The sequence below is a fragment of the Passer domesticus genome, chromosome Z (assembly GCF_036417665.1).
Source record: "Passer domesticus isolate bPasDom1 chromosome Z, bPasDom1.hap1, whole genome shotgun sequence".
NCBI classification, from domain to species: Eukaryota; Metazoa; Chordata; class Aves; order Passeriformes; family Passeridae; genus Passer; species Passer domesticus.
In genome coordinates, this window is record NC_087512.1 from 45,968,851 (window position 1) to 45,991,732 (window position 22,882).

Below are 22,882 nucleotides of genomic sequence, written 5' to 3' on the forward strand. Positions count from 1 at the left end.
TGAGACATAAAGTATGTGTCTTTAAAATGGATTGTGAGAGCCTGACCATTAACAAACCAAAAATTTATTGAGCTAGGGTATAGCTTTCAGTTTCAGAATTCAAGGTAATGAACTTGTAATGAACCCACTGTCTTAATTCCTGTTTCTACAGAGTGCTGTTTTGTTGTTCTATAGCTCCTGATTTAGCTACCAGCATTGTGGAAGGAGAGAGCAGTTCTTCCACCTGGAGCTGTATTGAACATTTGTTCTCACATGAAGAGATACATTTCTGCACAGTTCACCACTGCAGCTGAGTAAAAAGTATGGATATTATGCCTAGTTGAAACATCTTTTATCCCTACAAATTCAAATAAAATCTATGTTCTGTGTTAATATCTTAAAATGCTCTTTAATTAGCACTTAGAATAAGGAGTAAGAATCGAGGCTCAGGGAAGTCTGCAAGAACACTGAACTTTGGATTGCTATGTTCACAGTTCTTTCATAATGATACACTTCTGCACAGTTGAGGAAGTTACCCACACTGAAGTCTTAGGAAAGAACTCTCTGTAGCAGTGCATTGTAAAAGCCACCTTACAATAGGTAAGATCAGTCTTACCTATTGAATCTTTGGTGAACAAACAGGAGGAGCAATGACATCAACTGTTTGCATTAAGACATTAATCTTTCCACTTCACCTTCTGCCTTCATTTCTTCTGTAGTCCAGTTGCTTTGGTTCTTTCTTACTTGCAGACCTGCTAAAGATATCAAAACAAGTCAAAAATAGAAAACTATTTATTTTTACCTAAGAATCTGTTGCTGAAGGACATTCTGGTAAGTAAAAATGCTGATTGTATCTTTGCTTTTATTTGCACTCGCAGAGAAGAATGCTATCTGATGAAAGTTCAGTGATATCTCCCCCAATGGAGAAATGAAAAAATAAATTAATTATTTTGAATAGATTTTGGATTAGTGTCTTTGTTTGCTTGACTAGAATTAGTCTTATTTGTTTAGCATGCAATATAATCTGACATAGGTAACTCAACTTTTGCTTGAGAAAAGCATGGATCAGTCTACAGGTAGAAGAGAAGCTGCCATGTGTATTAGTGTAACTATTTAATTTTTTTTTATTCTGTAATGAAAAAAAGTAGCACTTTACGCACATATATATTATAGATGATTGAACTTTGATTCTCTGGAATGTTTGGAATATTAAGCTTTAATTTACATTAGAGCTGCATTCCAGATACTGCTATAATATTGCATGTGTCTATTTGTCACATTTTTGGTAACACAAGTTCACAACAAGTTTAGGATGTATGAAACCATTGTATTTTCCAGGTCTTGAACTGCAAGGTAATGCTTCAGTTCTAATTGCTCACTAAATTCAGCTGTCATACAACTTTGTTTGTAATAATACTTATCTAGAAGCTGTGGTAACTGAGTCACTAGAGGAAGTTTGGGCCTCCAAGACACATGGTAATGACTCAAATTTATAGTAAAGGTAGTGCTTTCAAATGGAGCATTTTAATGTTAGGAGTAAAACTAACATAACATCTTACTTTTTCCATAGTAGAAGAAAATACAAAAAAAAAAAGTGATAAATGGAGAGCAGTATCAAACACTAAAGGTTTGTGGTGACTTTTTTCTTGTGTATCCATATTCTTACTCATTAGAGAGGAATGGTACAGTGTGAGACCAGCTATACTAGCTGGTCTGCCCTGCCCCTAATGAACAGCCTACCAGCCCTAAGACCTCGGCAGCATATGGCACCATATCTTGAGCTACCACTTGTTTGCTGTAAAACAGTGCACAGCATGTTGTAATGGTGCACATAGGCAATAAAACTTACAAGTGGTTAAAGATTATGCCGTTCCTGCTTGAGCCTTGCACCCTTTGGTGGGAATGAGTTTCTCAGTCTTCAGAACTCAGTTTACCTCGGGGTATCAAACTGGCCAGGTGATGTGGCATTCCTGATTTTATGCTTGCTTGCTCAAATGACTTCTGGGTCTGAAATTATGACTACATGATGTTTCCGCCTTTCATCTCATGTCCTTGTGCCTTCAAGCAGTGGTACATTTTTATCAGTGAAGGTGAAATATAATTTATGGAATTCTTAATCTTTGAGTGGCAATAAATTCCAGGAGGATAACGCTTAAGGCAGAAAATAATGCAGCACAAAGAGCTGAAGACAGGATTTACAGCTATGAAGATGGTGTGTTGGTGTTTTGTTTTTCTTTTTTCCAAACCTCTAAATTGTTGGACTTTCTTTGAAAACGATTAAGAAATTAGTTTAGATGCTTACCTTTAACTTGCTTGGGGAAAATGCTAGAAATAAAATGTACAAAGTACAGAAATTGCTGATTCGTGTTGTGAAAATTATGTCAATGAAGAAACAACCTGTGCACTTCCATAAGGAAATCTCATGAAGACATTGAGACCACTATAGCCTATGTGAATAAAAGGGCCTCATTTATTTGTAGCACTCATAGTAAAGGTAGTGCTTTTGAATTGAGCATTTTAATGTTAAGAGTAAAACTAACATAGCATCTTTTTTTTTCCATAGTAAAAGAAAAAAAAATAGTTATAATTTGTATTTGAGTGGGGTGGTATGGATGGCATAATGGTTCATCAAAACTACCAGGTAGTATTTCTCCCTTTTCCTTGCTTTTAGGTTGTGATGAAAGATAATTACAGTTCTCATACTATACTTCTATTTATACTTTAACCCTGCATTGAATTACAGATTTTTTTGGAATACAGAATAACTCTACTCTTGATTTATAATTTCATCCTGATGTTTGTGTGCTTCCTGGCCAGATTATCTGTAAAAGCAAATAAGTAGTTTAAGGTGGACATTCAGTTATGCCTCTTCATTAATTTTAATAGCAAGAGATGCTATTTTCAATTGGCAATTACATGCATAATTATATAGACTGTTACAAACTATGTGGGTATCTGGCTCACTAATACAGATGGTCTTGTAGATCCAGCTGTGTACCTGTGTGGCTGAACATAATTTGGATGGCTTTTTTTTTTGTAATGATGGTGGGCGAAAATTAATTCATATACCTCATGTTAGTTTTACATGCTACCTCTCTCAACTTGTCATTTTGAAGTAATAACATGGATTGCTTGCACTGCTTCAGTTACCCTGATGAGACAATCCTAATTTGTCCCCTAAATTGTTCATTAACTTTTAACAAACCGAATGTATTGGATATACTCAGGTCTCATGTGGAAAATAGATCATAGGTGCTAAAGACGGTATGGGTAAAACCTTTTTTTCTCCAGTGTTTTTTTCCCAAAACAGAAAGACGAGCACTTCAGAAATGTAACTAAAATATGGCGAGGGCCAATGCTTGACCCTGAGAAAATGTTTGCAGAAGCTTTTCTGAACCTGAATGATAGCAGTGCATAATTGCAGGAGCAGAATTCAGTATAATGTACTCTTTTGTAGGGATAGCAGTTCCTCTTGTCATCCACAAAAATTGACACATGATATTTCAGAGGTCCACACTGCAGGGACAGAAGGGATAAACCCTTGCCAAAGGGCAGACCTCTGACAGTTATAAGATGCTGATCAAAACAATTAATGCACACAGAAAATGCAATAAAGAGTTTAAAATAAAAGAGGAGAAGAATGCAAAACTGCAAAAGAAAAGTCTTAGCTTAAGTAAGGTCTTAAAGGTCTTAGCTTTTGGTTCTTCCAAAATTACTGCAAGAGTATTTAATTCTCTTGAAATTTTTCTGATTATTTCAGATGCCTTTGCAGGCATTTTTCATTGTCCCCTCACCAAGGAGGCTGCTGGCCTGTGCAGGTGATAGTAAAATGTCAGAACTGACTTGAGGCAAAAAATCACAACAGGGTAAGATGTACATTTCAAGATGTAATTGATAAAATTGCTTATTGGCAGATGCCCAAAAACCAGAACTCTCTAAACTGGAAATTACCTATTTTATTAAGTTTTTTAAATCACAATAAAGAAATGTGATATCTGTCTTATTTTTATCTTCTAGGTGAGCTATGTGATCAGATAAGTGATGCTGTTCTAGATGCTCATCTCAAAATTGATCCAGATGCCAAGGTTGCCTGTGGTAAGTACAATACAGATAGAAAAACAGATGAATGAAGTACAACATGTAATCAATGTTGATATAATGTCTTTTGTTCCAGAGTTTCTCCAGTAGCTGGATGCCAGTCAGGACTTTCACAGCCAGTAAAGAGCTCAGCTGTGGCACTCTGATTCAGAAGAGAAGGAAAAGGAGGAAAAAAGCTGCAAAAAAATTGAACAGAATAAAAGAAAGAAATAATACTCCAGTGCAAATTAAAAATTATGAAAAGTAAAAAGTATACTAGGTGGTATCATGGAAAAGTAAGTTTGTCAGGGTGGGTGTTACTGAGGAATCTAAGAAAATCAGGAAAAAAGTGAAGTGTGGAAAGATGTATGTCAAAGTGCACGTCACAGAGTAATTAGGGTAATGCCCTTTGTTCACAGAAGGATAATATAATTTGAATTTGGTTCTGATCAAGGTGGCTTGCTATTTTGTGTGACTTTCCATTAGGACTATGCACAAATGTTGTCACTTCAATAGAAGCTATGAACATGTTCCCAAGTTGGAATGAGCTGGATTGCCAGAGAAAATGGACACAGAAAGCGAATGTACCTAAAGAGCTTTCCAAATGCAGTGATTGTATTTCTAGAACAAGCCATTGAGGCCATAGTTACAGCACAGAGGCTAGCTGCATTTCATGAACACAATGATCTAATATTTTTCATCTGAAACATCTCATGTCATCCTTGGTGCACAGATGTGAGCGGTGAGATGTGAGGACAGGGTTTCTCATATGTGTTAGACTTGATGAAGTTTGTATTTCAATACTTCAGGCAGTTATGCTTCTAAAACTGCTGAAAAGTTGAAGATGGTAACAGAGGAATGCTGCAAAAATGTTAAGGTAATATAGGTGTAAGAGATGTAAGAAACAGGTGTGACATGATTACATAGACCTAATAGATCATATTGTTGTACCAACTTTTTTTGTTATTGTCTGCTATATGTTTTTACATAAAACAGAAAGGTTTGCAGACCAGATGGACTCCTGAAACAAACAACAAAACAAAATATTAAATGATTCTGCACAAAATCTCTAATGAAGTTGCATACTTTCTTGCTCCAGGATCTTGTTGAAGCTAAAAGTTTTTGTGGTTGCCAAGGACAACTGGGTGAATTACTGCAATAAAAATGTATCGAAGACTGGTAACGCCATCTGTTAATAAATTATCTTCCTTTGGTTTCAGGAAAACACTGAGCTGAAATTCTTGTATTTGGAGAGACAACCCTACATACTTGATCTGCTCTTACAGACATCTGCTTCTGCCCAATGTGAAGATAGGATAATTGGCTATGACGGTCCCCAAATGCATGCAGGCTTTTAAATGTTCATATGAGCTGAAGAGAGGAGTCCTTGCACAAAGACTCATAAGTGTGCTAAGGCTTTACACTGAGTTTCCCCTGTGATTAATCGTTTGCTCATAGAATAATCTTCAGGATCTCTCTGTAAAATAGCATATGTAAAATTCTGAGATTTTACTGACATATTTTCTCTTGAGTGTGTGGCAAAAACTGGAATGATTTTGCTCTGTGGAGGGATCACATCCCAGGCTATAGTAGATTATCAACAAATTGTAAGAAGGACCCTGAAGAGGATAGCATACAATGACTCTTCCAAAGGTGAGTGAGATGCATGGTGCTGATAATACTAATCATGAAGTCAAATGATGTATGGGCCATTCACTTAAGAATTGGACTTAATAATCCTTGTTGGTCACTTCCAACTCAGAATATTCTGTGATTCTGATTCCCCAGTGAGATCCTACATGTATTAATTGGTGTGTCTGTTCTGTATGTGGCCAAAGTAATGTTTTTATGGTCTTCTGAAGAATAAAATGAGGTATGTATCCATGCCTGGGAGAAGACTCACAACTGTTGTTGATATGTATTTCTCACTGACAATATTGAAGGTGGCATATTTGTAGAAAATTTATTCTTGAAAGATTTATTCTCTTGCTTTTGTGAGGCAGAAGAGCTAGTGTTTGGATAAATGTCAGAAGGTGGTTACATCTGCAGCTTTGTACAATGAAAGCTTTAAAACTGATGTTCCTTGTTCTTGAGCTGCACAAGCCTCTGACATTGGAAGTTCACACCAAAGGAATTCTTCATGTATTCTTTGTATGCATGCTGAAGGAGTTTCCTTCCAGCAGCTGAACTACTTACATCACTACTCCCCTTCAGTCCTCCCTTTTCATGTTTGGTGTGTACTTTTTCCTCTAATTCAATTGAATTCTAAAACATTTTCCTGCAAGAAAAACTGAATACCAGTTTTTGGTAACATTTTACAAACTCCTCTCCCATTTAATACCCAAATGGTTTGAACCCTAGTAAAAATAAGCAATGTCATAACAAACAATGTCATAATGAGCATAACAAGCTTTGGCAGGGTAGCTTGTAGGATTACATGTATCCTATCAGTTTCAAAAATTCAAGTTTGGCTTAATAGCACTAACCTACCCAGACACTGAGACTGTTAAATAGATGTGCTGATTGTCTGCTTCTGTTAGCAATAAAAAATAGGAAGTATAGGAAGCTTACATGCATAGAATTTAAAAGTTTTAGCCAAAACAACTAGATAATCCTTAAAAACTTCTCTAGCAATTTGTGAACTCTCAGGAATGTATGAGCTAACTTTACAGTAAGACTGGACTACAAGACTTGCACAGTTTTAGTGGCCCTAAAACAACAATGTAAAGAAATCAATCAGGCTGTCTCCCATGGTAAGACTGATGATGACATTGGAGCAGGGGATCAGGTAATTCCAGGCACTTACATCTTCAAGCACAAGCACAAGCATTTACAATTACAATGGACTGGAGCCTTTCCTTAAAAATTATTGTGCAAATTGCAAGAATCAGCAGTTGAGCACTGTGCACTCTCTTAATCACCAGAAGTGTGAACACAGCCTTCACCCGTTTCCAGGAAAGTGGCTTTCCCCATATTCAGTGGCCTTAACAGGATAGACGTACAATTAAGGTTTTTGTCAGTCAGTAAGTTTCTGATCTTTCAAGTCCTTTAGCCTGGCAAAAATTTCTGTGTCATTTGTGGGGAGAAGACTGAGCAGTCTTGATGAGCTTTATGTTAATGAAGCAGTGGGTTGTTAAAGATGTGTAAGGCAGAGCCATTCTGGGGAACCAGCCCTTGTTGTGGCTGTCATTTTTGCACATAAATGTTATTTTGGGCTGGTTGTATGTGAAGGGTATTAACTCTTCATATTACTGCTGTCTCTTGCTAAGCTTGGGTGATTCTGAAGTGCTATGAGACAGGTGCAGAATGGAAAGAGAACGTGGGAATGAGTGGCTTATTTCCCCATTTTTCAATGCAATTCCCCAATTTTTAATGTAGGGTTTGATGTTAGGCTATGCCACTGATGAAACTGAGGAATGTATGCCCTTAGCAGTCCTCCTGGCACACAAACTGATTGCAAACATAAGGGCTCTGGAATGAAATGCAACATGGCCCTGGGTCAGACCAGATGGGAAAACACACGTTTATAACAGATGCATAAAATAACTCACATTGTAAGGGTGAGAAACAACGGAAATAATTTACCCTGTCTGCTACTGTATTAGAATTTATGTTTGTCAAAAATGGTGCTGTCATTCTTGTGTTCCAAGGTGATGTGAGTTTTCTAAGCTATGTCTGTGTATAGCATATACAAACATATGTTTGTTTACTCTATCACTGTCTGAGCAGGTGTCTTCAAAACAATGCTTCTATTTTCCTTGTTTTCCCCTGGAGATAAGGAACATTAACAAATTACCAACAATCAGGTTTGGAGTTTTTTCTGAATAATCACCAGCTGCTGACAGCTGTGTTGCTTCATTCAGTGGATTAGTCACTGAGCCTACTGTAAGAGCAATGCACTTTGGCTGTTCAAAGACAGTAAGTTCTCTGTTTTCTGGGCTGTGCAAAGGCAAAGGCAAAGCATACATGTGGTGTTTCCAGTACAGCAAAGTGTTGTACTTTTAATTTCTGTTATTTAGTGGGGATTAAGTGCATTGAGCGCACTTAATGTATTGCTGCTGTTATTGCAATACAACATGGATTGTGTCCCTGCCTCTTGCAAGGGGTGTACAGAACATGTCAACAGACTGATATATGATCTATTCAAGCATGTTTGAAGAGTAGGAAAATAGAAAGAGCACTTTAGACTGTAAGAAAATGGGTACTAAGGATGGAACAATGCCAGTTTATATACTTGCATATGCATAAAAGCCATGTAGAAGAGAGCAAAGGATACAGCCTATCATAAGATCTACATTGTTCGTTTAGCAGGGCTCTCAAAAATTTATTGCCAATTCACAATTTGAAGTTTTGTTAACATAGCAAACCAGATTGATTAACATCAGCTGCTAAAATAATGGGATTTTGTAACTTTCATGTTGTTATTTTACTTCTCCATGGCAATGCATGCAGAATCCTGTAGTTAACCCTTTCAGTAGTGTTTTTACTTTCCCACAGTGAGTTTAAGCATTGACAACAATCCATCATTTTTCATCCCATTTCCTTTCATCTGTTTATCTTTAGCTGCAGAAAATAACTGTGAGGTTCATTTCCAGCTTTCAGACAGGTGCTTTTGGCCCTGAATGTTCATTTTGGCCCTGAGTGTTCATTGTCCGTTTTTTTTTCCTCACTAGGTCCCGATGGAATAGAAGGAATGTAATGTTGCACGGGAGCCCATCCAAGTGCACACACTTGTGATTTCAGTAAATCATGCACTGAACATACTGCTACAGCAAATACAGAATGAGCCGATGGTGAAAGTTGTTAAAAAGTCATTCCAGAGAAGTATCTTGATGAGGCCCATTTATCATTTTCTTCCAAGTGAAAAGTTTGTAGAAGGTGGTCCTAAGGTATGGTACTTTGATAAATAACAGCCTGTGCAGACTTAGACTCCACCATGTGCTTGTAAATGTTCTCTTGAACTGTATGGCATACCTTTAACCAAAAAGTCCTTGCATTTTTAAGGAAGCTTCAGTTACTTCTACTGGAGCTTTCTTACTGGACAGCTATACCTGCTCGGGAGCTACATGTACACATTCCTGGATCTTTGACTTGCTTTCAGAGAGTATTTTAAATAAGGAAAACCCAGTTCTTAAGTTATGTGCTGAAATGGCTGGCTGGCAGTATCTCTTCACTTCCACAATAAAAATCACCACCAGAAATAACAATCAATCTGATATCTACACTGAAATTACTCACAAAAGCTGAACAAATTTCAAGGAATACTTAACATACTAAGTATCAATAGTCATTAGAACTTGACATATGTTCTGCTTTCCAGGTGTTGGCACTAGATAAGAAAGGCACTTGCTATGAAATTGTAAAAAGTTACATTACACAAAACTCTGTGTAGAGAGTTCAAAAGGATTAAAACGATGAGGTGTGCTTTTAACCATGCTGGAATAATGAAGGGATACCACTTTAATTGAGAAATAAATGTTGGCTTTGCTCCCATGTTACTTATTTGGAGATTTGAAAATAGTGGATTAATGCCATTTATCCTCTTTCAGGATAGAATTTCTCAGCACTCTGGAGGTCATTTATCAGCATGTAGTTGCCAGCTTTACTAATTTGACAGAGAGGCAGTACTTCTCTTGGTTGAGTAAGTTAGATCAACTCATAAAGTTGTAGGAGGTAGGCAAAATCTATGCAGGAATTTGAGACCATTACCAGGGGTACAGGAAGGAAGAAAGAAGTATTGTATCACTTGTGTCACCAGTGAACCATTAATGTGAACTGAGCTAAATTTCTCAGTAGTCTTGTGCTAAAAACATTGAGCTGTAGTTTCATTAAGCCCCTGTTTCCCATTTAGTATGTGTATCTAGGTAAAGCTTGTCGACCTTTTAGATTGTATGTGATCTCTTTCTGCTTCTCTTAAGTTCTTGGCCTTCTTCAAAGTGCTGCTGAGTGAAGACGTTGACCAGAGAGAGCATTTTGTCATTGCTGATTTGAAGGGAGCATTCTTTTTGTTATTTTTATAGTTGTGCTGCATTGTTAAAGGTTTTCAAAAGTGACATCAGCACAGATGGCTTAGTACATTTCTGAAAAGTACTCCAGTCACGTAGTGAACTCTTTCATTAAGCAGTTGCATGGGAATGTGAACATTGTGAACATAGTCACATATGTGACAAATAGAAAAGAAAACTGTACTCACAAACCTAATATGGTATTGGATGAGCTATTGTGTCTTGTGAATAAATTTAGTTGTTTCTCCTTCAGGCTGATGCTGGACTGATTGGCCAGAAGATAATTCTTGACAGGTACAGAGGCTGGGGAGTCCATGGTGGAGGTGCATTCTCTGGAAAAGATCCCTCCCAAGTTGACAGTTCTACAGCATATGCAGCCCACTGGATTGCAAAATCTCTGGAGAAAGCTGGTCTCTGTAGAAGAGTATTAACCCAGATAAGAACAACTGTAAAAATTCTGAAACACAAATTCTGTCTCAGAGTACATACCACCATCACAGCCTCTCTCCAGCTGCAGAAAATCTTTTCTCATAGGGGCTCCTGGAATTTTTTAGGAGCCTTATGAGGGAAGCCAAAGATATAGGTCAGATTTGTCCTGAAACAAAGACTGTGTTCTCAGTAATGTTCTTTCTCCAATTCCTTTGTCATCCTGGGCCTAGGTACTTCTTTGCATCATTCTTGCATTTTAGCTGTTCTGCACACACCTGCACACCCGGCACCCCAGCCTGGGCTGCACAGCACATTACAGTCATGGGAGCACTTCCTAGATGCAGCTGTTCAACTTGCAACTTGCAGTATGGTCATATTGGATGCAACTAATCTGTTTTAAGCTGCACTTGAAATTACCTTAATTTGTTCCTAGTATTCTCCTCTGGTATAGGGTGTGACTAAAAGCAAAATTCAGCTGTTTTAGGGTTTAAGACAAGAACAACTTCCATTAGTCTTATATGCTCAGAGAAAAAACAGTGCACTTCCTTGTGCATGATTTTTTTTTATAAGTCAAAAAAGTAAAAAGAGATATTTTACTGACACCTTGACACTTTCACATGGACACAATGTGACTATTAAAGTGACATTTGCCTAGGCAATTTGCAATACTAGTTATATAAATACTTGTTCCGAGTAGCTGCTATGTCCTAAGTAAGTAAAATGTAGCAGCAATGTTTTGGTGCAGTAGTGTGTTCAAATCTTTTTGATTTCTCTGTGGAGCAGAGGAGAAGCCCACTGCATGTGATTATGATTCCCAATGTAGTATCCAGACATCCCAATTAGCAACAAAGCTTCTTGCTTCAGATGTTGCGCACATGTTTGACACCTGATAGTTTGTAGTTAGTCAATAAAAGGGTAGATTTGGAATAAGCCAAACACAAATGAGTTTTGGTTACCAAATTGTTGACAATTTTTTTTTCCCTAGGGAAAGAATACAAACTTCTGATCTCTTTGTATACACATTTTGAGAGTAATTTTTGAAGATCTACATCACTTATTTTTGAGTTAGGTGGGAATGTTGTTATTCCAGTAATTCTCAAAATCTCTCTTTAAATACCTGAACCTGTTTCTAGACAAGGAAAGAGTAATCTCTTTAACAGCAATTATGGAGATCTCAGGTACTAGCAATGAAGATAAAATGGGAAGGCAGGAGACAAAAAAAGCCAATGTCCTTTGAAGTCTTCAAAGGCTGGATTAAATATTAACAGAAGGAATAATATGTGAAATGGAAATGTAAAATTGATTTCAGCCCATTACTGTCTATGTGCTGCACTGAAATCTTGCCAGCCTTCACTGAGGCTGACAACTAAGCTGGCTGTCCTATGGATTTTATTTTCATGTAAGCATATCTCACAACAAAAGGAAAAAATGGATAATAGTGGTAACTGCAGTCTAATTAGATGTATAGTTACACAATATTATTCAGTGTTACAAAGAATTGTCAGCTTATTGGTTAATGGCAAATGGATGTCATAATGTCATAAATAGCTAAGGGGAAGATAGTCACAATTATAACAGTTTCTATAAAACCAAAACAAAAGGAAAAAACCAAACCAAGCCATAAATATTTGTAGAATTCAGTCTCCAATCTTTAAGGCATTAAATCCTTGTGTCTAGCTGAAACTGAAGGATGAAGAGTGGCAGTAGCTGAGGATTACAGAAAGTACCTCTTTTGCTTTGAAGGAGTATCACCTATGTCTGATATTTAACCAGGCTCTGAGGAAAACATAATTTTCTAACATAAAAGACAAATAGCAAAAAAATATCCTTATGGTGACAGGATGTTAGTAAGCTCCACCCTGATACATATAATAAGCCTTTCCTTTCTCTTAAGCAAAAAGCAGGAAGGACTGTATTAATTGTATTTGGGTTGTATGCTTGTATTCTATAGCTATCATATGCTATCTGTCTCACACCCTCTTGCCATCTCCGTGTTCCATTATGGAACATCGGATAGATATGAAGAAGAGCTATTTGAAATTGTCCATAAAGACTTTCATCTATGTCTTGGAGCTATTATAAGGTTTGTGTAATGTTAGTATTTACTGTATGGAATAATTTTTAATGCTCTCTGTTACAGTTTAATTTTCTGGCTTAAAACCTCAAAAAAGTCACCTTCATCATAAATCTCTAATTGATATAATTTCTGCTCTTCCATCATCCAGGCACCAAGTACAACACACAAGAACCAGTTGATAAATTGGGTCACTAAGTAAGTTAAGACCAGCCAAAATTACACCATGTATATCTACCAGTAACCCTAGTACTGAGCTGTGTTGTAATTCATTAGCCAGGTGGTAGTGTGCCTGGTGAAGCAGAATTAAATTTTAACATTAGACATAGTTAGGCTTTCCAATCTGTTTACAGGGTGCATAAGGCTCCAAATCTCTGCCTTATGTGAACTGCAACAGAAACATTGGCTCTTTCTGAAAGAAATGTTGGGCTGTATGCCTTTGATATTCAGGTGGAAACAATTTGTTAGACAGCTGAAAGGCTCTGGTGCTTCATGTCACAGTTTGGAGTCAACAGAACAACTAAAAAGGAATCCATGTTTCTTAAATGCTTTCTCAAGATCTGAACCACTGTAATGAAACTCTTGTAATTGAACTACTGTATAAATTTAAAAACCAGAACAAGGACAGTCATGAAATGAATGTTCTTGAAGTCAAAATTCACTTGTGATCATAAGTGCCACTGAGGCTACCATGCAACCAGACAGGACATGCAATCCCAAACCCAATAACACTGCCTTTTGCAGCCCACCATTTCTGGAATATTTCTGGGCCTGAAATAGCAGGTTTTTTAGACAAATACAATCCTTACATTTAAAGTAGCATGGGAATTACTATTTTCTTTGAGAGAAGAAAGGACTGGAGGCGATGAGCAGACCACTACCTGTCCTAATCAGCAGCTACTAACTTATAGTCCAGTGAGCTGTAATTTTACCCTATCATTTTTCACTATTTTTCTCCCATTTGTGACTAACTCATGATTTTTTATGTAAATTTCAAGGCAACAGAACTTCTTGCCTTTTTGTAGTATGGCTTCCTGAGACCTAAGAATATAGGTTTGTCTCAGTCCTGAGTATCCTCTTCACTGATTTTCACCAAACCTGATAGACCTAGACCTCTTAGACATTTTTTTGAAATACTCAAGTAATGGAGAGAAACACTATCTCTTTCCACTTTTAAGGGGGCAACTACATTGTGAAAATTACTTGTATTTGATTTCTAACTTTCACAGTCTCCTTACAGTTTTAATGCAAGCAAATCTATCTAGGAGATATTCACAATTAAATCAGCTTTGATTGGGTAACATGAATAATTTAGGCCTTTGATGTGATCAGATGTTAAAATGGTTGAGGATATTGATGCCATTTCTATTCTGCCAGGGAAATCTACTATTGCTTACTCAATTAACTTTGTAGTGAAGTGGATGAAGTGGGTGAGGTAAATTTAGGAGCTCCCTGTGAGAGAAGAGCAGAAATAGCACAAATTGCTGTAATTATTTCAGCCAGAACTTCCACAACTACAGCTTTAGTTAAGGTGCTTCAGTTATGTTTAAACAAATCTGTAGAAATACCCATTTCTGAACATTGGTCATTGTACATATGTTATATGTACATATACCTATACCCTACATATACCTACCTCTTATGTAGTGCTATTTGTTTGCTTGGAACATTATGATTTTGTAGTTGTATCTGTGAAAATTGATGAACTCCTATGTTGTGATTCTTTTATTCATTTATAGTCATTCTCTCAAACTTGAATTTTCCATGAATTGGAATTTGTTGTATAAATTTTCAATTAAGTTTATTTTGGCCACTTCTGAAATGTAATGAAAATCATGTACTTGGAGTACATGATTTTCCTTTCACTTTTCTGGCTGAATGCCTAAAATTCAGAGAGGACATTCAAAAATATTTAAGGACTGAATGAGCATGAAAATGCTTGAATATCAAAAGTAGCAATTCTGGCAAGCAAATTTATAATTTAAGTGGTAACTAAGACACAATGTTGGAATGCTATGACTGCTGTAATACCAGGAAATTTTAATAAACAGTTAAGCAACATGGGTACCTCACCCCTCTTAACAGAAAGGTAAAGGCTCCTGTGGTAAGTCGAACCAAATGCAAGTAGCTGATTATAGTCTCAAGCAAGTTTTTAAAAGCTTCTTCCTTTGCAAAAACTGATCAAGCCACTGCTCTGTTGATAGACCAGATCTGAAGTGAGGTCACCATACATCTGTACCTGTACCTTACCTGCCCTGGTATAGTTAATTTGATCTAGCACAGGAGTGCTGCAGTCAGTCCTTGTGACCTATACATGAGGCACTTTTTTTTTTAGTTTCACAAAACTAATTTCTGCAATTCTTTTGTGGGCAATTTTACATTTTTAAAATTTAATAACAAGTTTTGCTTTTTATCACAGGATCCTGGACCCTTTCACTGCCTGAAAATAGTCTAGTTTATTTTGCATATGGCCATGTCGGCATAAAATCTTATCAATAACCTTTATTAAAATTTGTTCAAATTAGTATTGCCTAACAAATGGTTATCTAGCTTGCTAATTCTGAAATGTCAGAGTAATATCCACTTTTAGTAATGTAGGGGTACAATGTTTAAATGGCAAGGGATTGCAGAGATGACGATGACCACACAGTAAAATGACCTTTTCAAAGAGAGTTCAGTAAATGGGCATATATGTCTCAATTACAGCTAGTATCAAATTTACTGTCATAATACTTTACCCTTCCAAAGTGAAAGAGTGATGTTTTGGTTCTCATAGAAGAAGACCATTTTGATAAAAAGTCTTACGTTAAATTTAATAAAGAAATTATTTGTTCAATTGAGGTGTCTGCTAATCATGGCTTATCATCAAACAAACAAACAAACAAACAAACATGTAAAGCAACACCACCCAAAAAACTCAGTGTATTTCAGACAGTAAGAACACATACCTGAAACACTTCTTTCACTTTCCTTTCTGGCTTCAAAGTTAAAGACTTTTTCTTCAAGGAATTGGATAGACTCCAAATCTTTCTTTCCCTTGTCATTATTTGGTGTTTCAAGGAAGACAGCAGCACCAACTGCAGAAGAAATCCCTAATTACAGACTGGAGCAGGTACAGTATACATTCAATCTCCAGAGACCCTATCCGCAAATTTCAGTGAGTTTATTTTATTTATTTATTTTATTTATAAGGGTAACTAATTTGCCCTATATAAAATTTTCCTAAAGAAGAGCAAAAAGATAAAGAAGATGCCTTGTCTGAAGCCAGCAAACAGAGAAAAGATACATCTGCTTAATTTGTCTAATTCTAAGCTAGAGACAAAACTATTGCTCCACAAAACCAGTGAAGTAATTTTTTTATCATTGGCATATTTTCCTATTATCAGAAAATTATAACTCAAACTGTAAAGTCAGCTATAAAGAAAGGGTTCCCAAATCAATAACAGCAGTAATTTAGTGAAATTAGAATGTAGCATCTCATTCACACAGAGACAAATTGAAATATCTTTATTTCCAAATGCTTCAAATACTGCTTTATTAACCTCATTATTTTAGTATCAAATGAGCAGGCTCTTATTTGAAATATGCTTCTAGAACACATTATAAGAATCTCCCAACATATAGCCAGATAATCTGCATAAGAAAAATAAGTACATCAGAAGAACGCAACAGCTCATTTGTATTGCAATAAATACAAAAAGTAACATGAACAAAAAATGTGTGCTGCTCAAAACTACCTGGGTGTAACACAGAGGTACTACTGGCTGCTCACTTCCCAAATCTGCTGATTCTTGTGACTGGACAGAAATTCCAGCTTGGCTCTAAGTGTGCCTTGGGTATATTTGTGATCTGAGAAGGAATGGATGCAAATCAAAGATATCAAATTAAGAATGGTCAAGCCTCTTGTGTTTGCTTTGTGTGAGGATTAGTTTTACGACTCATTCTTTTGGGCTACATCACAAGAGCAATTGCAATAAAAAGTACAAACATTGAGAAGTATTTAATCTGAGATGTACTTCTAAAATAGATTTTTAGCTGTGCTGAACCTAATGAATCCTGTCTAGATCTACAGAGACATTATTATGTGTGCCATTTTCTAGTTATATTTTGATTAAAGGTTATATAGAGAAATGCAAAGTAGGATGCTAATTCATTGCTGTTTAATTAATTTAATCCCTAAGAAGCTGAAAGCAATTACTGGAACAAAAATTAAAGTGCTATCTTTACTACATGCTAATAGAAAAAAGGAACTTTTCATTTAATAATTCCTGAATTTATGGTTCTGCCCTCCCTTGACCTTATGACACAAGAGGAAATCCTTCTTTACCACCTTCCCCACCCAAAGTTTTTGGACAGAATGATTTGTGATACATTCTGGGTGATGCTGTAGAAGAAAGAAGACCATGTGAGAGTTACTAGGGGAAGGCTGCAGCAGAGCATTTTAATCAGGAGCTCTAGCATCCCACTGGTGTATACAGTGTGGATGTCAGAACTGGGATGCAAACTAGTAACAAACGGCACAACCTTGTTTTCCTCTGCTTTTCAACAGCAACTGTGCCAGCATGTAAATGGATAAGCCTTACCACCTTTAGCAATTAAAAAAAAATCCACACCCATAGGCCTCTCAAGATACTTTTTTTTCCTGAGCAAGTATTCTTAAAAAATTTAGCATTTTATCACACTTTTGCCTCAGCAGTGAATGAAAATGGGGTCAGCCCCCACAATGGCAGAGCCTTCTGGGCTCACTGAATGATCTGCTTGACCTCTCCAGTATTAACCTCGATATTTAAAACAACAGGTCAGTAAAATATTACCCAAGTATTCTTTTAAACTTTTTAAATCCAGAAAAGCTGTAATCATATCAAGGCTCTCCTATCTTACCTGCAGTAGTTGCAGTGCCAAATCCGTCCTGATTTTTTCAAGTGTAACATTTCTGCTGCCTACCCTACATTTTTTTCTTATACCTCCTTCATGTGTAGCACAGTTACTCATGCAGTCTTCCTGAGAACAAGCTCCCACTGTAAGCTATGACTGACCTATCTGAGCAATTTCAAGCAACAATTGGTTGAGCTTTTATTATCAAACCTGACACTTGGTGCCTACCTGCATATAAGTTTTGGACTGGAATTTTGATTATTTGTATCAAGAGCCTTTCTCAACAGTCAACTCTCTTGCATAAGCAGTAAAACCATAAAGGTTGAAATATAACCAGTTTCCATGGATGGAATTTTTTAAACTAATTTTTATACATTAAAAAGGTACACATTGATAGAGAAACAAGATTCTCAGACAACATATTTAATGGCATTTCAACCAGGCATGCTGTTGCTGAAACAAAGTTCTGCTGCCATATCATCCTCCGCTTTTTTTTCTGACTTTGGGACATCTCTTCTGAGCTGAGATAAATGTGAGGCTTAGCAGTGAAATAGTTTGGGAATTTTAGTATGGCATTAAAGCTGGTAAGCAAAAAACCCACAAAAACATCTAAAATAGGTTATTTTAGCACAGGTCACTCAGTCTGTTTCTGAAGTTACATCAGAAACCTCAGCCTTCAGTTAAGCTGAACAAATATGAAGTAGTTGCCTCATATATTCCATCTATGACAGTCATCCATTTGGGAAAAAGAAAGCTACTAAAATAAAACCTAGACTTTCAAAACCAGAAAGATTGCTTCTGTGGCTCCTTATAGAAATTCCTGTCCTTTTTTCCTGTGGCCTTTTATTAATGAGTCTTTGAAGGGGAAGGAGCAGGTGAATGATACAAGGGATAGTGAGTGGAACAACATGGTGTAGCAAGCCTAACAAGCAGTGTTTGTTTGTAAAAAAATAATCACAGCATTTGCCTGAACAAAAAAAATCAGCAAAGTCAGAAACCAAAGCAGGACTGAAGGTAAGATGCTCCTGCAGCTAGGATTTCCTGCAAAGAAGTAATACTGGTATGAGTTACTGCAACAAAATAATTTTTCTTACAGGGAGAATTCAAAGAGAAAAATAGCAGCTGACCTCTGCTGCAGACAGAAGGAAGTTCTCTATTATAATCTTCAATAATAATTTTTTTTTTAAATTAAAGGTATGAAAACGTAGGATCTTCATATAAATCTACTCACCTTTCTCAACATTCTTTCTCTTTAAGACTACACTTCTTGACTGATCAAGCATTACAAAACAATGTGGGAATCACAAGAGGCCATGCCCTTGTGATTTACACAGTGCATGAAGAAGAGCAAGTTCTTAGTTTATGGAAGCTGATTGAAAAATATAACTTCAAAAAGTTGAACCAGTCATCTGTGCTGGAGAAAGTAGCCATGGCCCCCTGAAGTCTTACAGAATTTGGGGATTGTCTGGGATTGTCTCAAAGGGATGGCTGCTGGCAAGGTGGAGACAGTACGGACTAAACTTCTGAAAGAAAATCTTGACTATTGGTGTTATTTCTGAAACAAAAGGTTTGGAGGCAAGCCTTTCTTCTAGTGATCTGCTGTCTCAGGTCATACAGCAATATTCTGGAAATGGACTGACCAGTTCAGAATCTGCCAAACACACAAAGAGGAGTCACCCTTGCCTGTAAAAATGCAGGCTGACATTGTCTCTGGATATGGCTATTCCCAACATTCGTGTGTGTGTTGGTTTTGCATGGCCTGGTCTTTGGTAGCAGCAGGGGGCATGGAGATGGCTTCTGTGAGAAGCTTCTAGAACCTTCCACCATGTCTGGCAGAGCCAATGGCTGATGGCACTGAAGATGGACACACAAAGCCAAGGCTGAGCCAACTAGAGATGATGGTAATGCCCCTGTGATAACATACTTAAGAAGATATTAACACAAAAGTAGGGGGTGCAGTTTTAATTCTAGTTCTAGTCAGAGAAAAGGAGGAGGGGAGAACATGTGAGGCACCAGGGTCAGTGGAGAAGGTAGAGGAGGAGCTGCTCCAGGCACTGGAGCTGGGATTCCCCTGCAGGCCGTGGTGAGACCGTGGTGAAGCAGCTGTGCCCCTGCAGCCATGGGGATCCACGGGGGATGCTGAGATCCACCCGCAGCCCGTGGGGGAGATGCCAATGCCAGAGCAGTTGGATGCCTGGAGGAGGCTGAGGAAGACCCACTGGAGAGAGGGGGCCCTGATTCCAGGCTGGAGCAGCCTGTCCTTGGAGGAGCGCACCCCATGGAAGAGTGACCCACGCACAGCAGTTTTGGGAGGACTGCTGCTCCTGAGATTTGGAGCCTTGGGAAGGGACCCCACGGCCTGACAGGGGAAGGGCTTCTCTCCCTGAGCAGCAGCAGAAAACCTCGGGTGAACTGACCAAAACTCCTGTGCCCTGCCTCCCTGCTCTTATTTTTAAAGGCTTATTTTACTTCTCATTATCCTACTCTGATTTTGTTAGTAATAAACTCACTTTGTATCTCTTAAGTTAAGCCTGTTTTGCCCTTGGAACATTTTCTCCTGGTCCTTATCTCAACTCACCAAGCCTACGTTCAATTTTTCTGTCCTTTGCCCAGCCGTAGCAGAGGACGGTGAGTCAGCGGCTCTCGTGGGTGCCCGGCACTCGGCACCCACAGTGTCAAACCACGACAGTGTGACACACGCTGCCCCACCAGGCCCTGGCACTGGGGGCGCAGGGAGGGCAGCGGCTGGCCCGTCATGGGAAAAGCGACAGGCATGGGAAGATCCCGAGGGCAGACGAAGAGGGAAAGGACGGCGGCAATGCTCTGTGGGAGCAGTGCAGGTGCTGCCCAAGCGCCAGCAGTGCCGGCGGACAGGAGAACATCTATCTCTCGAGGCTGCCAACCACAGCGTTAAACCGTGGAAACAACCGCTGCCTGGGGAATGGCGACCCTTCCAGGGGGAACGCGCCGCGGGGAGCGGAGGAAGGAGAGCTTCCCGCATCCCCCGCGGCCGGCGGGGGCGGGAACCCGGGCGACAGGGAGAGTCGGCGAGCGGACGCTCTAAGAGAGGAGCCGGAAGCAGGAGCCGGTGAGGGGACGCGGCCGGAGCGGAGCCGGGCGGGAGCCGGAGCTCCTCCCGCGGGGCGGGGCCGCGGCCTGCCGGGCTGCGGCGGGCGGGCCGCGCCGGGAGCGCGTAAGTGACGCAGCGTTCCCGGAAGCCGCCCGGAGCTGAAGGAAGAGCGGCTGAGGAGAGGGTAGGGGAGGCAGTCGGGTTCTCGCCGCGGCTGTCGGTGGTGCTCGGCGGAGCACTCCAGCTCCATCCCACTCTGCTTCCATCCCTTCCTGTCCCATTCAATTCCGTTGCCTGCCGGGGGCCATGTCGCTCTTCCAGTCCGCCCTGGACTTCCTGGCGGGCCCCGGCTCCCTGGGAGCCGCCAGCCGTGACCAGAACGATTTCGTGGGGCAGACGGTGGAGATGGGCGACATGAAGCTGCGCATCAAGCGGGTCATCGCCGAGGGTAAGAGCGGGCGGCAGGGCCGGGCCGTGCGGGGCGGACGCAGCGGGGTGGGGATGGGCTTTCCCGCGGGCCTCCTGCTCCCGTTTTCCCCGTCTCCTGTTCCTAGACCAGGAGGGTTTCCTCCCTGGCAGGCCGCGCCCGGGTGGGGGCGGGCGGGCGGCGGGCGGGGCGGTTCCGGCCTCTCGGGAAGGGCTGGCGGTGTCCGTGCCGAGCCGAGCCGGTGTCCCCAGGCCCGGGGGTCGCAGCAGTGCTTGGTATTACTGTCCCGCCTCAGGAATAGCCAGCCAGAGCCGCTGTGTTGTGTGGCCGTTTCTTCACTTGCTTCATGGTTTAAAATGCCTTCACCACATTACAGAACTCAGAGGAGTTTGTAGCCTGTCACGGTCTTTATAACCTACCCAGGACCTCATGAAAATTCTGGATGGCATTTTTTAAAATTTTTTTTTTAAATCTCAATATATAATATTATGCCAAACATGCAAGGTTGCCTCTGTTGTTTGGGGTAGATTGGAAGACTATGGAATGCAGGAAATGTGTTTGCTTTAAACACGTCTGTCAGGAGGCTGGTCTTACTGCGCACATAGACTTTGCTGGAGTACAGGGAGTTAAATATCTGGGCAGTTTCCAGTTTAAGTGAAGCTTTGGGTAGGTAGCCTGGCACACAGCTTGTTAATCTGTTTTAGAAAAGATGATACATTTGATACATGCAAATTACTTAGATATTAGAAGAAGTTTGGATTGTCTTAATGCTTGTGATCAGAGAAAATACTTTATTTTCTCCCGCAGAGGAACCATTGAAGGCTACTCTCAGAAGACTGAAATGTGGACTTTTCTATACTACTGCAGTTAAATATTTTATTAACTTTGTAGAGATGGTTGATGTTATTTAGGTTAAATACCTCAAAACTCTATTTAGAGCTCCTTTTGGTTGTTGGAGTTTCTTTCAGTAGTTTCTTCTTGTAATTACCTGATACGAAGTAGTTTTCTGTTGAAATCTTGGTGATTAGCATAGAAGAAAAATTTGGTTAAAATTAGGTACTTCAGACCATTTGCAAGCTACTTATAAAATTTTTGATCTGTAAAAGAACAACAGGTCTTCACTGCTTTATCTTCTTAAAGGCCATAATTTGTTGCTTGAATGCTCAGGCACTTTTGCCATATGATCTTAGAGAAAACTTGGCAGTTTCTTATGTAGTAAGTTGCATTTTAAACAGCACTAGATGTCATGTTCTCCTGTTCTGCCTTCAGCCTTTACTTACAGCTTCTTTACAGTCAGAGTTGTGACTGAAATGTAAACACCGAGTAGGATGTGAATGCTAAAAGAACTGTCTGTGCTGCTGATACTGTAAAATTCTTGCCAGCAGTGACCACAGCAGTTACTGAAGGACAAAGGAAAGTTAAGTCTGGAAGCTATTTTTGAGGCATATATACTATTTGGTTCTTGGTTCTGGAGCGGGTATTTTAATACTTTACTTTGACAGCAGTCTACTGTTTTCCAGAATATGACACAGGCATTGTAAAATGTCAGGGGAAAGGTGCCAAGTTAGATGACTTAAAGCAAATGGAGACATGCTTTAACTCTACAGTTCTGTACAATTTCCCTGTAACCATTGCTTTGTGTTCCATGTTTGTCTCAGTGTTATGATTTTATTTTCTGTTGTTTTCTTTCCTTATTTTGCTAACTGAAGTTGGGCTAGCTGCTTGCTTTTTCTGGAAAATATAATTTTCTAGCCAATGTAGCCGGTCTAAAAGAGCCCTTGCAGTATATTGAGTATAAGGGTAAAACTCATGTAAAATACAGAAATCCCAGCCTCTCCTGTGATCTTCACACTTGAATTTGTCTGTAGTGTATAGTTTAATTTGTTGCTCAAATTGCATTCATCTTTCAACTCTGGACATATTGTGGTACCATCTGATACATGGAT

At 39.1% G+C, this 22,882-nt stretch overlaps 1 protein-coding gene and 2 long non-coding RNA genes across 5 annotated transcripts in view; 2 read left to right on the forward strand and 1 right to left on the reverse strand.

Annotated features, from left to right (window-relative positions):
* Positions 1 to 590: 590 nt before the first annotated feature.
* Positions 591 to 15,400, forward strand: LOC135291537 (uncharacterized). Of its 2 annotated transcripts, XR_010354348.1 has the most exons (6): positions 591 to 810; positions 3,997 to 4,074; positions 4,154 to 4,352; positions 5,277 to 5,709; positions 8,730 to 8,945; positions 10,315 to 15,400. It is a non-coding gene; the product is annotated as an uncharacterized LOC135291537 (long non-coding RNA). The 2 variants fall into 2 exon arrangements; XR_010354347.1 differs by having other exon boundaries at positions 592 to 810; positions 8,730 to 15,400.
* LOC135291538 (uncharacterized) lies at positions 10,343 to 20,381 on the reverse strand. Its single transcript, XR_010354349.1, has 4 exons — positions 18,671 to 20,381; positions 16,302 to 16,413; positions 15,513 to 15,641; positions 10,343 to 10,475 (listed from the first exon to the last, which is right to left on the reverse strand). It is a non-coding gene; the product is annotated as an uncharacterized LOC135291538 (long non-coding RNA).
* A 252-nt stretch (positions 20,382 to 20,633) lies between these two features.
* Positions 20,634 to 22,882, forward strand: part of GAK (cyclin G associated kinase) — a 65,413-nt gene continuing 63,164 nt past the window's right edge. For both annotated transcript variants that reach the window (XM_064405593.1, XM_064405594.1), the window contains exon 1: positions 20,634 to 20,957. In XM_064405593.1, the coding sequence (XP_064261663.1) occupies positions 20,816 to 20,957 (142 nt within the window). In that variant the 5' untranslated portion in view covers positions 20,634 to 20,815. The remainder of the gene's footprint in view (positions 20,958 to 22,882) is intronic.